At 44.2% G+C, this 15,000-nt stretch overlaps 1 protein-coding gene across 2 annotated transcripts in view; it reads left to right on the top strand.

Annotated features, from left to right (window-relative positions):
• The window catches only part of arhgap9 (Rho GTPase activating protein 9), a 72,626-nt gene that overhangs the window by 23,464 nt on the left and 34,162 nt on the right, over nt 1-15,000 (top strand). For both annotated transcript variants that reach the window (XM_090206449.1, XM_036950854.2), the window contains exons 3-5: nt 2,210-2,402; nt 2,506-2,730; nt 2,973-3,139. In XM_090206449.1, coding sequence (XP_090062575.1) covers nt 2,210-2,402; nt 2,506-2,730; nt 2,973-3,139 — 585 coding nt within the window. The remainder of the gene's footprint in view (nt 1-2,209; nt 2,403-2,505; nt 2,731-2,972; nt 3,140-15,000) is intronic.

Genomic DNA, 15,000 nt, shown 5'->3' with positions numbered 1-15,000 from the left:
GAAACATTTCAAATCTAGCCAAGAGGGGTGTGAAGGGAGGCCTGAGTGGAACTGAGAGAAACTGAGTGAAACATTTCAAATCTAGCCAAGAGGGGTGTGAAGGGAGGCCTTAGTGGAACTGACTGAAACTGAGTGAAACATTTCAAATCTAGCCAAGAGGGGTGTGAACAGAGCGGGATTTTCCCTTTGTATTCACTGTACTGTTACTGTGGGTTAAACCATTTGTTTCTGCTCAATGTCATGTATCATTTATTACCAGGTATATAATATACAGGTGTATAATTCTTATTGTTACCAGGTATATAATTCTTATTATTACCAGGTGTATAATATACAGGTGTATAATTCTTATTATTACCAGGTGTATAATATACAGGTGTATAATTCTTATTATTACCAGGTGTATAATATACAGGTGTATAATTCTTATTATTACCAGGTGTATAATATACAGGTGTATAATACTTATTATTACCAGGTGTATAATATACAGGTGTATAATTCTTATTATTACCAGGTATATAATATACAGGTGTATAATTCTTATTGTTACCCGGTATATAATTCTTATTATTACCAGGTGTATAATATACAGGTGTATAATTCTTATTATTACCAGGTGTATAATATACAGGTGTATAATTCTTATTGTTACCAGGTGTATAATTCTTATTATTACCAGGTATATAATATACAGGTGTATAATTCTTATTGTTACCAGGTATATCATTCTTATTATTACCAGGTATATAATATACAGGTGTATAATTCTTATTATTACCAGGTATATAATATACAGGTGTAAAATTCTTATTGTTACCAGGTGTATAATTCTTATTGTTACCAGGTGTATAATATACAGGTGTATAATTCTTATTGTTACCAGGTGTATAATTCTTATTATTACCAGGTGTATAATTCTTATTATTACCAGGTGTATAATTCTTATTGTTACCAGGTGTATAATTCTTATTGTTACCAGGTGTATAATTCTAATTGTTACCAGGTGTATAATTCTTATTGTTACCAGGTGTATAATATACAGGTGTATAATTCTTATTGTTACCAGGTGTATAATTCTTATTATTACCAGGTGTATAATATACAGTTGTATAATTCTTATTGTTACCAGGTGTATAATTCTTATTGTTACCAGGTGTATAATTCTTATTATTACCAGGTGTATAATTCTTATTATTACCAGGTGTATAATTCTTATTGTTACCAGGTGTATAATTCTTATTATTACCAGGTGTATAATATACAGGTGTATAATTCTTATTGTTACCAGGTGTATAATTCTTATTATTACCAGGTATATAATATACAGGTGTATAATTCTTATTATTACCAGGTATATAATATACAGGTGTAAAATTCTTATTGTTACTAGGTGTATAATTCTTATTGTTACCAGGTGTATAATTCTTATTGTTACCAGGTGTATAATTCTTATTATTACCAGGTGTATAATTCTTATTATTACCAGGTGTATAATTCTTATTGTTACCAGGTGTATAATTCTTATTGTTACCAGGTGTATAATTCTAATTGTTACCAGGTGTATAATTCTTATTGTTACCAGGTGTATAATATACAGGTGTATAATTCTTATTGTTACCAGGTGTATAATTCTTATTATTACCAGGTGTATAATATACAGTTGTATAATTCTTATTGTTACCAGGTGTATAATTCTTATTGTTACCAGGTGTATAATTCTTATTATTACCAGGTGTATAATTCTTATTGTTACCAGGTGTATAATTCTAATTGTTACCAGGTGTATAATTCTTATTGTTACCAGGTGTATAATATACAGGTGTATAATTCTTATTGTTACCAGGTGTATAATTCTTATTATTACCAGGTGTATAATATACAGGTGTATAATTCTTATTGTTACCAGGTGTATAATTCTTATTATTACCAGGTATATAATATACAGGTGTATAATTCTTATTATTACCAGGTATATAATATACAAGTGTAAAATTCTTATTGTTACCAGGTGTATAATTCTTATTGTTACCAGGTGTATAATATACAGGTGTATAATTCTTATTGTTACCAGGTGTATAATTCTTATTATTACCAGGTGTATAATTCTTATTATTACCAGGTGTATAATTCTTATTGTTACCAGGTGTATAATTCTTATTATTACCAGGTATATAATATACAGGTGTATAATTCTTATTATTACCAGGTGCGGAGGATCGGGGCAGCCAGTAAAGCCAATCCCCTGTATGTCCCAGCTACATACGTAGTGGAGGTACCCATCACTCCTCTGTCATCAGCACCACAACAACAAAATGCCAACAACAACATGTGTAACCATGGCAACATGAGACTGCAACTACAGTCATCTGTCTCTCTCTGCTCCAACAGCCAGTACTCAGGTACGTTAGTGTGAGGGGGGTGAGTTATCCCATGGTCAATTGATCTCCATGGTCCCTTTTGCTAATACAAATTAATCCTCCTCCTCTCTTCCCTCCTCCACAGTGCTCAAAACCTTCTGTCGGTCAATGGAGGACCTCAACTCTCACAGTGCCTTCAGGGGAGTCAACACCCACAGCCCTACCCCCAGTCTGGAAGGAGGAGGGTGTCACTTCCCCACCATGCCCCTCCCTGCCCTCCCCTCCTACACCGCTAGCTCCTCCTCAGGACATCTGCTGGTCCCTGGGGGCCCCCAGACCTCCATTGGCCTCTCGGGCCCCATCCCCCGCAGTAAGACTTGATTAGATGTATTGTATACATTATTTTTTATTTACATTTTAGTTATTTAGCCGACGTTCTTATCCAGGGCGGCTTACAGTCAGTGCGTTAAAATAAGTTTAGTAGGGAATAGCAACTGCATACTACAGTCACCGCTACAAGACCCTTCTTCAAAATAACCGCTACGTACATAGACGACTGTTGCAGCCGGAGACAACAGTACAATTAAGCAATAATCGATTGTGGTCCTCCAGCTAAAAGCTTCAACAACCTGCCCCAGAACCCTTACGAGGAGATCGAAGTGGCGGAGATGGAGGTCGGGATGGGACTGAGTGGACGGAGCACACCCATCGGGGGTGTTGCCAAGTCCCTTAGCCAATGGGACATGGCCGAGGCCACCTGCAGAAACAGCCGTCTGCAGGTAAGAGTGGGCCAAGATGGCCAACACACACACACACACACACACAGAGCAAGAGAGAGACACACACACACACACACAGGACAGGACACACACGCACACAGGACACACACACACAGAGAGAGAGAGACACACACACAGCACAAGACACACACACACACACACACACACACACACACACAGAGCAATGCTAATGCTAACTACCTGCTAATGAAGGTAGTTTGGAACAAGACCAGGGATGTAGTGATGCCGAAGCGCAGGCACTTCCTTACTTTTTTCAATTTGAAAAAATACACAGATAAAAATATTTCTGGAAATATTCATTTGTTTTACTCTCTCGCTTATTATCCCTCATTCTCTCTCTCTCTCTATCTCTATCTCTCTCTCTCTCTCTCTCTCTCTCTCTCTCTCTCTCTCTCGTTTCTGTCCAAGAGCTCTTCCCCTCTCCCTCTCTCTCTCTCAGCGGGCCTTTCTACCTCCCTCCATCTCTCTCTCTCTCTCTCTCTCTCTCTCTCTCTCTCGCTCTCTCTCTCTCTCTCTCAGCGGGCCTTTCTACCCCCTCCCTCCATCTCTCAATTCAATTCAATTCAAGGGCTTTATTGGCATGGGAAACATGTGTTAACATTGCCAAAGCAAGAGAGGTAGACAACATACAAAGTGAAAATATAAAGTGAAAAACAACAAAAATTAACAGTAAACATTACACATACAGAGGTTTCAAAACAGTAAAGACATTACAAATGTCATATTATATATATATATATACAGTGTTTTAACAATGTACAAATGGTTAAAGGACACAAGATAAAATAAATAAGCATAAATATGGGTTGTATTTACAATGGTGTGTGTTCTTCACTGGTTGCCCTTTTCTCGTGGCAACAGGTCACAAATCTTGCTGCTGTGATGGCACACTGTGGAATTTCACCCAGTAGATATGGGAGTTTTTCAAATTTGGATTTGTTTTCGAATTCTTTGTGGATCTGTGTAATCTGAGGGAAATATGTCTCTCTAATATGGTCATACATTGGGCAGGAGGTTAGGAAGTGCAGCTCAGTTTCCACCTCATTTTGTGGGCAGTGAGCACATAGCCTGTCTTCTCTTGAGAGCCATGTCTGCCTACGGCGGCCTTTCTCAATAGCAAGGCTATGCTCACTGAGTCTGTACATAGTCAAAGCTTTCCTTAATTTTGGGTCAGTCACAGTGGTCAGGTATTCTGCCGCTGTGTACTCTCTGTTTAGGGCCAAATAGCATTCTAGTTTGCTCTGTTTTTTTGTTAATTCTTTCCAATGTGTCAAGTAATGTCCAGTCTCTTGACAACAAGGTTGATGAAATCCGAGCAAGGGTAGCATTCCAGAGGGACATCAGAGACTGTAACGTTCTTTGCTTCACGGAAACGTGGCTTACTGGAGAGACGCTATCCGAAGCGGTGCAGCCAACAGGTTTCTCCACGCATCGCGCAGACAGGAAAAAACATCTTTCTGGTAAAAAGAGGGGCGGGGGCGTATGCCTTATGACTAACGTGACATGGTGCGATGAAAGAAACATACAGGAACTCAAATCCTTCTGTTCACCTGATTTAGAATTCCTCACAATCAAATGTAGACCGCATTATCTACCAAGAGAATTCTCTTCGATTATAATCACAGCCGTATATATCCCCCCCCAAGCAGACACATCGATGGCTCTGAACGAACTTTATTTAACTCTCTGCAAACTGGAAACAATTTATCCGGAGGCTGCATTCATTGTAGCTGGGGATTTTAACAAGGCTAATCTGAAAACAAGACTCCCCAAATTTTATCAGCATATCGATTGCGCAACCAGGGGAGGAAAGACCTTGGACCATTGTTACTCTAACTTCCGCGACGCATATAAGGCCCTGCCCCGCCCCCCTTTCGGAAAAGCTGACCACGACTCCATTTTGTTGATCCCTGCCTACAGACAGAAACTAAAACAAGAGGCTCCCACGCTGAGGTCTGTCCAACGCTGGTCCGACCAAGCTGACTCCACACTCCAAGACTGCTTCCATCACGTGGACTGGGAGATGTTTCGTATTGCGTCAGATAACAACATTGACGAATACGCTGATTCGGTGTGCGAGTTCATTAGAACGTGCGTTGAAGATGTCGTTCCCATAGCAACGATTAAAACATTCCCTAACCAGAAACCGTGGATTGATGGCAGCATTCGTGTGAAACTGAAAGCGCGAACCACTGCTTTTAATCAGGGCAAGGTGTCTGGTAACATGACCGAATACAAACAGTGCAACTATTCCCTCCGCAAGGCTATCAAACAAGCTAAGCGCCAGTACAGAGACAAAGTAGAATCTCAATTCAACGGCTCAGACACAAGAGGCATGTGGCAGGGTCTACAGTCAATCACGGACTACAGGAAGAAACCCAGCCCAGTCACGGACCAGGATGTCTTGCTCCCAGGCAGACTAAATAACTTTTTTGCCCGCTTTGAGGACAATACAGTGCCACTGACACGGCCTGCAACGAAAACATGCGGTCTCTCCTTCACTGCAGCCGAGGTGAGTAAGACATTTAAACGTGTTAACCCTCGCAAGGCTGCAGGCCCAGATGGCATCCCCAGCCGCGCCCTCAGAGCATGCGCAGACCAGCTGGCCGGTGTGTTTACGGACATATTCAATCAATCCCTATACCAGTCTGCTGTTCCCACATGCTTCAAGAGGGCCACCATTGTTCCTGTTCCCAAGAAAGCTAAGGTAACTGAGCTAAATGACTACCGCCCCGTAGCACTCACTTCCGTCATCATGAAGTGCTTTGAGAGACTAGTCAAGGACCATATCACCTCCACCCTACCTGACACCCTAGACCCACTCCAATTTGCTTACCGCCCAAATAGGTCCACAGACGATGCAATCTCAACCACACTGCACACTGCCCTAACCCATCTGGACAAGAGGAATACCTATGTGAGAATGCTGTTCATCGACTACAGCTCGGCATTCAACACCATAGTACCCTCCAAGCTCGTCATCAAGCTCGAGACCCTGGGTCTCGACCCCGCCCTGTGCAACTGGGTACTGGACTTCCTGACGGGCCGCCCCCAGGTGGTGAGGGTAGGCAACAACATCTCCTCCCCGCTGATCCTCAACACTGGGGCCCCACAAGGTTGCGTTCTGAGCCCTCTCCTGTACTCCCTGTTCACCCACGACTGCGTGGCCACGCACGCCTCCAACTCAATCATCAAGTTTGCGGACGACACAACAGTGGTAGGCTTGATTACCAACAACGATGAGACGGCCTACAGGGAGGAGGTGAGGGCCCTCGGAGTGTGGTGTCAGGAAAACAACCTCACACTCAACAAAACTAAGGAGATGATTGTGGACTTCAGGAAACAGCAGAGGGAACACCCCCCTATCCACATCGATGGAACAGTAGTGGAGAGGGTAGCAAGTTTTAAGTTCCTCGGCATACACATCACAGACAAACTGAATTGGTCCACTCACACAGACAGCATCGTGAAGAAGGCGCAGCAGCGCCTCTTCAACCTCAGGAGGCTGAAGAAATTCGGCTTGTCACCAAAAGCACTCACAAACTTCTACAGATGCACAATCGAGAGCATCCTGGCGGGCTGTATCACCGCCTGGTATGGCAACTGCACCGCCCTCAACCGTAAGGCTCTCCAGAGGGTAGTGAGGTCTGCACAACGCATCACCGGGGGCAAACTACCTGCCCTCCAGGACACCTACACCACCCGATGTCACAGGAAGGCCATAAAGATCATCAAGGACATCAACCACCCGAGCCACTGCCTGTTCACCCCGCTATCATCCAGAAGGCGAGGTCAGTACAGGTGCATCAAAGCTGGGACCGAGAGACTGAAAAACAGCTTCTATCTCAAGGCCATCAGACTGTTAAACAGCCACCACTAACACTGAGTGGCTGCTGCCAACACACTGACACTGACTCAACTCCAGCCACTTTAATAATGGGAATTGATGGGAAATGATGTAAATATATCACTAGCCACTTTAAACAATGCTACCTTATATAAATGTTACTTACCCTACATTATTCATCTCATATGCATACGTATATACTGTACTCTATATCATCGACGGTATCCTTATGTAATACATGTATCACTAGCCACTTTATACTATACTATGCCACTTTGTTTACATACTCATCTCATTTGTACATACTGTACCCGATACCATCTACTGTATCTTGCCTATGCTGCTCTGTACCATCACTCATTCATATATCCTTATGTACATATTCTTTATCCCCTTACACTGTGTACAAGACAGTAGTTTTGGAATTGTTAGTTAGATTACTTGTTATTACTGCATTGTCGGAACTAGAAGCACAAGCATTTCGCTACACTCGCATTAACATCTGCTAACCATGTGTATGTGACAAATAAAATTTGATTTGATTTGATTTGAAGTAATTATCTTTTTGTTTTCTCATGATTTGGTTGGGTCTAATTGTGCTGTTGTCCTGGGGCTCTGTAGGGTGTGTTTGTGTTTGTGAACAGAGCCCCACGACCAGCTTGCTTAGGGGACTCTTCTCCAGGTTCATCTCTCTGTAGGTGATGGCTTTGTTATGGAAGGTTTGTGAATCACTTCCTTTTAGGTGGTTGTAGAATTTAACGGCTCTTTTCTGGATTTTGATAATTAGTGGGTATCGGCCTAATTCTGCTCTGCATGCATTATTTGGTGTTCTACGTTGTACACGGAGGATATTTTTGCAGAATTCTGCGTGCAGAGTCTCAATTTGGTGTTTGTCCCATTTTGTGAAGTCTTGGTTGGTGAGCGGACCCCAGACCTCACAACCATAAAGGGCAATGGGCTCTATGACTGATTCAAGTATTTTTAGCCAAATCCTAATTGGTATGTTGAAATTTATGTTTCTTTTGATGGCATAGAATGCCCTTCTTGCCTTGTCTCTCAGATCGTTCACAGCTTTGTGGAAGTTACCTGTGGCGCTGATGTTTAGGCCAAGGTATGTATAGTTTTTTGTGTGCTCTAGGGCAACAATGTCTAGATTGAATTTGTATTTGTGGTCCTGGTGACTGGACCTTTTTTGGAACACCATTATTTTGGTCTTACTGAGATTTACTGTCAGGGCCCAGGTCTGACAGAATCTGTGCATAAGATCTAGGTGCTGCTGTAGGCCCTCCTTGGTTGGTGACAGAAGCACCAGATCATCGGCAAACAGCAGACATTTGACTTCGGATTCTAGCAGGGGGAGGCCGGGTGCTGCAGACTTTTCTAGTGCCCGCGCCAATTCGTTGATATATATGTTGAAGAGGGTGGGGCTTAAACTGCATCCCTGTCTAACCCCACGACCCTGTGTGAAGAAATGTGTGTGTTTTTTGCCAATTTTAACCGCACACTTGTTGTTTGTGTACATGGATTTTATAATGTCGTATGTTTTACCCCCAACACCACTTTCCATCAGTTTGTATAGCAGACCCTCATGCCAGATTGAGTCGAAGGCTTTTTTGAAATCAACAAAGCATGAGAAGACTTTGCCTTTGTTTTGGTTTGTTTGGTTGTCAATTAGGGTGTGCAGGGTGAATACATGGTCTGTTGTACGGTAATTTGGTAAAAAGCCAATTTGACATTTGCTCAGTACATTGTTTTCATTGAGGAAATGTACGAGTCTGCTGTTAATAATAATGCAGAGGATTTTCCCAAGGTTACTGTTGACACATATTCCACGGTAGTTATTGGGGTCAAATTTGTCTCCACTTTTGTGGATTGGGGTGATCAGTCCTTGGTTCCAAATATTGGGGAAGATGCCAGAGCTAAGTATGATGTTAAAGAGTTTTAGTATAGCCAATTGGAATTTGTTGTCTGTATATTTGATCATTTCATTGAGGATACCATCAACACCACAGGCCTTTTTGGGTTGGAGGGTTTTTATTTTGTCCTGTAGTTCATTCAATGTAATTGGAGAATCCAGTGGGTTCTGGTAGTCTTTAATAGATGATTCTAAGATCTGTATTTGATCATGTATATGTTTTTGCTCTTTATTCTTTGTTATAGAGCCAAAAAGATTGGAGAAGTGGTTTACCCATACATCTCCATTTTGGATAGATAATTCTTCTTGTTGTTGTTTGTTTAGTGTTTTCCAATTTTCCCAGAAGTGGTTAGAGTCTATGGATTCTTCAATTGCATTGAGCTGATTTCTGACATGCTGTTCCTTCTTTTTCCGTAGTGTATTTCTGTATTGTTTTAGTGATTCACCATAGTGAAGGCGTAGACTCAGGTTTTCCGGGTCTCTATGTTTTTGGTTGGACAGGTTTCTCAATTTCTTTCTTAGATTTTTGCATTCTTCATCAAACCATTTGTCATTATTGTTAATTTTCTTCGGTTTTCTATTTGAGATTTTTAGATTTGATAGGGAAGCTGAGAGGTCAAATATACTGTTAAGATTTTCTACTGCCAAGTTTACACCTTCACTATTACAGCGGAACGTTTTACCCAGGAAATTGTCTAAAAGGGATTGAATTTGTTGTTGCCTAATTGTTTTTTGGTAGGTTTCCAAACTGCCTTCCTTCCATCTATAGCATTTCTTAATGTTACTCAGTTCCTTTGGCTTTGATGCCTCATGATTGATTATTGCTCTGTTTAAGTAGACTGTGATTTTGCTGTGGTCTGATAGGGGTGTCAGTGGGCTGACTGTGAACGCTCTGAGAGACTCTGGGTTGAGGTCGGTGATAAAGTAGTCTACAGTACTACTGCCAAGAGATGAGCTATAGGTGTACCTACCATAGGAGTCCCCTCGAAGCCTACCGTTGACTATGTACATACCCAGCGTGCGACAGAGCTGCAGGAGTTGTGACCCGTTTTTGTTGGTTATGTTGTCATAGTTGTGCCTAGGGGGGCATATGTGGGAGGGAATGCTGTCACCTCCAGGCAGGTGTTTGTCCCCCTGTGTGCTTAGGGTGTCAGGTTCTTGTCCGGTTCTGGCATTTAGGTCGCCACAGACTAGTACATGTCCCTGGGCCTGGAAATGATTGATTTCCCCCTCCAGGATGGAGAAGCTGTCTTCATTAAAATATGGGGATTCTAGTGGGGGGATATAGGTAGCACACAGGAGGACATTTTTCTCTGTTAGGATAATTTCCTTTTGAATTTCTAGCCAAATGTAAAATGTTCCTGTTTTGATTAATTTAATGGAGTGAGTTAGGTCTGCTCTATACCAAATCAGCATACCCCCTGAGTCCCTTCCCTGTTTCACACCTGGTAGTTTGGTGGATGGGACTACCAGCTCTCTGTAACCTAGAGGGCAACCAGTGGGTCCGTCTCCTCTATACCAGGTTTCTTGCAGGATGACAATGTCTGTATTACCGATTTCTTTGGTGAAGTCCGGGTTTCTGCTCTTTAGGCCAAAGGCAGATGACCTCAGGCCTTGGATATTCCATGATAATATAGTGAAGGCTTTTTGTTCCATAGAGTGTCCAATGTTGTTGGTCGTGGTTTGGCCTCAGGCCAGTAAGTGTGAGCAGAGCCTGCTGAGCATCTGGTACATGCCATTGGCTTCGGCGAGTGTGAGAGTGGGGGTTGGGACTGTTTGCCCGCTCACTACCTGGGCGTATGTGTGGCTTCCATGTTGAGGCCCTCTTTGCGGGGGTGGGGTGCATGGGGTGGGCAGGAGTGGCATAGGTCTGACCTGAGTGGGCCTAAATGGGGTGTGGGCATGGTTGACGTGGGGGGGTGTTGATTGGTTGGGGTGGGGGTGTGGATGTGTCTGGGTGTACTGTGGTCTGGATGTAATTCCTCTTGGCGTGGGTCCTCTATGTGTAGGTCCAGGGGGGGGTCCTGCAGATCTGGGAGGGTGTCTCGCTGGTCTGGATGGGGTGTCTATTGATCTGTTGCTCCTGTGTGAAGTGTTGGGGATACGTTTGAGAGCGATGTCCTTTAGAGTTCGGGCAAAGGTGGGCACTGCTGCCTTGTAGAGGTGGACCTGGTCATAGAGGCTGTTCAAGTCCAGGGTGGAGTGGTGGGCCAGGAAAACGTTTGGTTTTGAGGCACAGTCACGGGAAATACTTGCATTTACCCGCTGTATTGTGGCAGGGTGGAAGTCTTTTCGTGGTAGCAGGGTGGAGATAACCACTTGTGCGTTGGGGAAAGTAGAAGAAGCCTTTTCAATCACTCTCTTCAGTGCTGTGGCCACTCTTTCCTGCTGTGCTCTCAGGTCGTTTGTGCCTGTGTGTATTATTATGTGGCTGGGTGAGCCTAGTTTGGCCTCAGACAGAAGGTCGAGGGCACGCTGGGTGTTTGGACACCAGAGTTTAGACACACTGTGTTTGGGAAAAAGTTTTTTTTCTTCTATATATTTCCCATTTGAGTCCATAAGTAGTACAATCTGTGTCTTGTGTTTGTCCTCAGTGGGTGTGGGGGGGTTGTCAAAAGGGCTATCAGGGTGGCTGACAGGGGGGGTGCTCAGAGGGGGTGAGAGCCTCTGGGCTTGGGGTTCTTCATTTGTCTGTTCTGCTGTGATTTCGACTCTATGGTCAGGGTCTGGTGTGGACTGTTCTGCTGTGGTGTCGACTCTATGTTCAGGGTCTGGTGTGGACTGTTCTGCTGTGGTGTCGAGACTTTTGTTGGGTGCTGAAGTGGGCTGTTCTGCTGGCTTCTCTGTGGGGGTGGCCACCTCTCTAGTGGGTTGTTCTCTGTCACACGCCGTCCCCATCAACTTCTCCTCCATCCTCCTCAACCTCTCCTCCACCAGCAGTCTGATACTCTCCTCTAGTGCTCTGTTCTGCTCCTCTTTCTCCTGTTGTATTTGTCTCACCACTGTCCAAAGTGCAGATATGTCCCTGTCCACCTCCAGCTCTCCGGGTCTGGTTAAGGGGCTGTTGTTGTGCTGGACTGTTGTCTGGGTCTGCGCTGACTGAAGTGTAATCACCTGCTGTTCCAGCTCCACCTGCCTTACCTCCAGCTGGGTGAATTTGTCCTTCATTTCAATGAGGGAGTGGTAATCTGTGCTGGGAGGTTGACTCTCCACTGGGGGTTGCTCATCTGTGGGGTTACATAATGAAGAGGTCTGGTCTGACCCGCTCTGTGTGGGGGTATCATTATCAAGGCAGAGCTTCTCCTGCTGGGCTAATTCTTTGATTAGGTGAAAGTCCAGCTGAAACTGTTTGTGGTTATTCTGTACCATTACTGTTCCGGATTTATAGATATTTATATTACTTAACTCAGAGTCCTCGTTATCAAGTATTCTGAGTTTCCACCCCTCGTTAATCCCCCCTCTCGTAACAAAGGGGTAATGTGCTAATATAGCACTGTGCCATGCCAGGGGATGGTTTGTGTGGAAGATGAGGTTGCTGATGTTCCCATTTTTGTAATAGTCAGCAAAAAGTGTCTCTTGATTTTCCATAAGGAGCTTCTTCTTGTGGTCTTTTCTTGCCTTATCATTCTTTACATGCAAAGGGTACTGTATTTTAATTACCTCTGAACAGCGGGAGGGAGCTTCTAAGGCCTCTCCATTTGGTTGGGGTAGACTGTGTGACTCTCCTGCCATTGTTGGGCTAATGGGCTTTGACACCTCTCACTTGACACGTCAGTGCTAGTTGAAGCTGTATCAAGCTTGGCAGAATTATGTTAGAATTCAGTCCTTATAAAGTAATGTTGTGTATTTTTCTTCTTGGCTTTTGGAAATAAAATATTGTTTCAGACTAAACATTACTCACTCAGTTCCAGGTTGGATGGTGTTTTCAGGTTTCTGTTGTTTTCCAGAGAATTTGCTGTATAGGGTAAAAAATCCTTGGTTGTTGTGAACTTTCCAGGTGATTCCGTAATTCCGTCCAAAATGAGGTTGTAGGTTTTAAGTTTTGATTTGAAGTAGGGGTTATGTTGAAGAGGGTAGAATCCAGTATGTGTTCCTGACAAAAAATCCAAGTTTATCTAACTCCTAATCTATCTTTTTTAAAGAAAATGCTGAAAAATGCAGGAGCTCTGATCCTGACCTCTGCTCTGCCTCTCTCTCAATCTCTCTCTCTCGCTCTCTGAAGGCCTTTCTCTCTCATGTCTTGTTCCGAGAGCCCTCCCTCCCTCCCTCCATCTCTCTCTCTCTCTCTCTCTCTCTCTCTCTCTCTCTCTCTCTCTCTCTCTCTGTCTTGCTCTCTCTCTCTCTCGCTCTCTCTCTCTCTCTCTCTCTCTCTCTCTCTCTCTCTCTCTCTCTCTCTCTCAGCGGGCCTTTCTACCCCCTCCCTCCATCTCTCTCTCTCTCTCTCTCTCTCTCTCTCTCTCTCTCAGCGGGCCTTTCTACCCCCTCCCTCCATCTCTCTCCATCTCTCTCTCTCTCTCTCTCTCTCTCTCTCTCTCTCTCTCTCTCTCTCTCTCTCTCTCTCTCTCTCTCAGCGGGCCTTTCTACACCCTCCCTCCATCTCCCTCCATCTCCCTCCATCTCTCTCTCTCTCTCTCTGAAGGTCTTTCTCCCTCGTGTCTCTAAACTCAGTAAGCAGGATTAAAGCAACATCCACGTCACAAGCTCCTATTTTCCACACAGACACACACACACACTCACACACACACACACACACACACACACACACACACACACACACACACAGACACACACACACGCACGCACGCACGCACGCACAGACACACACACACGCACACACACACACACACACACACACAGACACACGCACGCACACACACACACACTCACGCACAAACACACGCACGCATGCACAGACACACACACACTCACGCACACACACACACACACACACACACACACACACACACACACGCACGCACAAACACACGCACGCACAGACACACACACACATGCACGCACACACACACACACAGCTGGCCAGACGCAGAGTGTGTGTTTGTGTGTGTGTGTGTGGTTCGAGGAGCATTGGCCACAACACCACCTCAAAGACATTGGGCTTCATCCCAAATGGCATCCTATCCCTATACAGTGTGCTACTTCTGACCCAAGCCCTATGAGCCCTATGGACCTTAGTCAAAACTAGTGCACTAAATAGGGTATAGGGTACCATTTGGGACGAAGCCCAGCTCATAGAACATTCCTCACATTAGAATTGTAATGCTGTCTTAATATAAGCCACAATAAACCTTCCTGTCATCTCCCAGAATGGCCCAGATAAATGACCTGTCATCTCCCAGAATGGCCCAGATAAATGTCCTGTCATCTCCCAGAATGGCCCAGATAAATGTCCTGTCATCTCCCAGAATGGCCCAGATAAATGCCCTGCCATCTCCCAGAATGGCCCAGATAAATGTCCTGTCATCTCCCAGAATGGCCCAGATAAATGTGCTGTCATCTCCCAGAATGGCCCAGATAAATATCCTGTCATCTCCCAGAATGGCCCAGATAAATTCCCTGTCATCTCCCAGAATGGCCCAGATAAATTCCCTGTCATCTCCCAGAATGGCCCAGATAAATTCCCTGTCATCTCCCAGAATGGCCCAGATAAATTCCCTGTCATCTCCCAGAATGGCCCAGATAAATGCCCTGTCATCTCCCAGAATGGCCCAGATAAATTCCCTGTCATCTCCAAGACTTAACAAATGTACGCACGGATGCACACACACACATGAATACATGCATGACCAGCCACCCACCCACCCACCCACCCACCCACACATTATACCGTGGTTTAAACAGGTCAGGCCTATAGTGAGAGGGGAGGTTAGAGTCAGCTTTAGGTGTTCTGTGTCAGTTGAAGGTAAAACAGCAGTGTGGAAAAACACATAATTTACAGACACCTCCTCTCCTCACAGGTCACATCCGGTTAAGATACAGGAAACACACACACGCACGCACACGCACACACACACACACGCACACACACACACGCACACACACGCACACACACACACACAC

This window comes from Oncorhynchus mykiss, chromosome 17 (genome assembly GCF_057628025.1).
Source record: "Oncorhynchus mykiss isolate SJ-2025 chromosome 17, ASM5762802v1, whole genome shotgun sequence".
Taxonomy (NCBI): Eukaryota; Metazoa; Chordata; class Actinopteri; order Salmoniformes; family Salmonidae; genus Oncorhynchus; species Oncorhynchus mykiss.
Note: the sequence above shows the minus strand (reverse complement) of the source record. Positions and strands in the feature narration are given on the sequence as shown.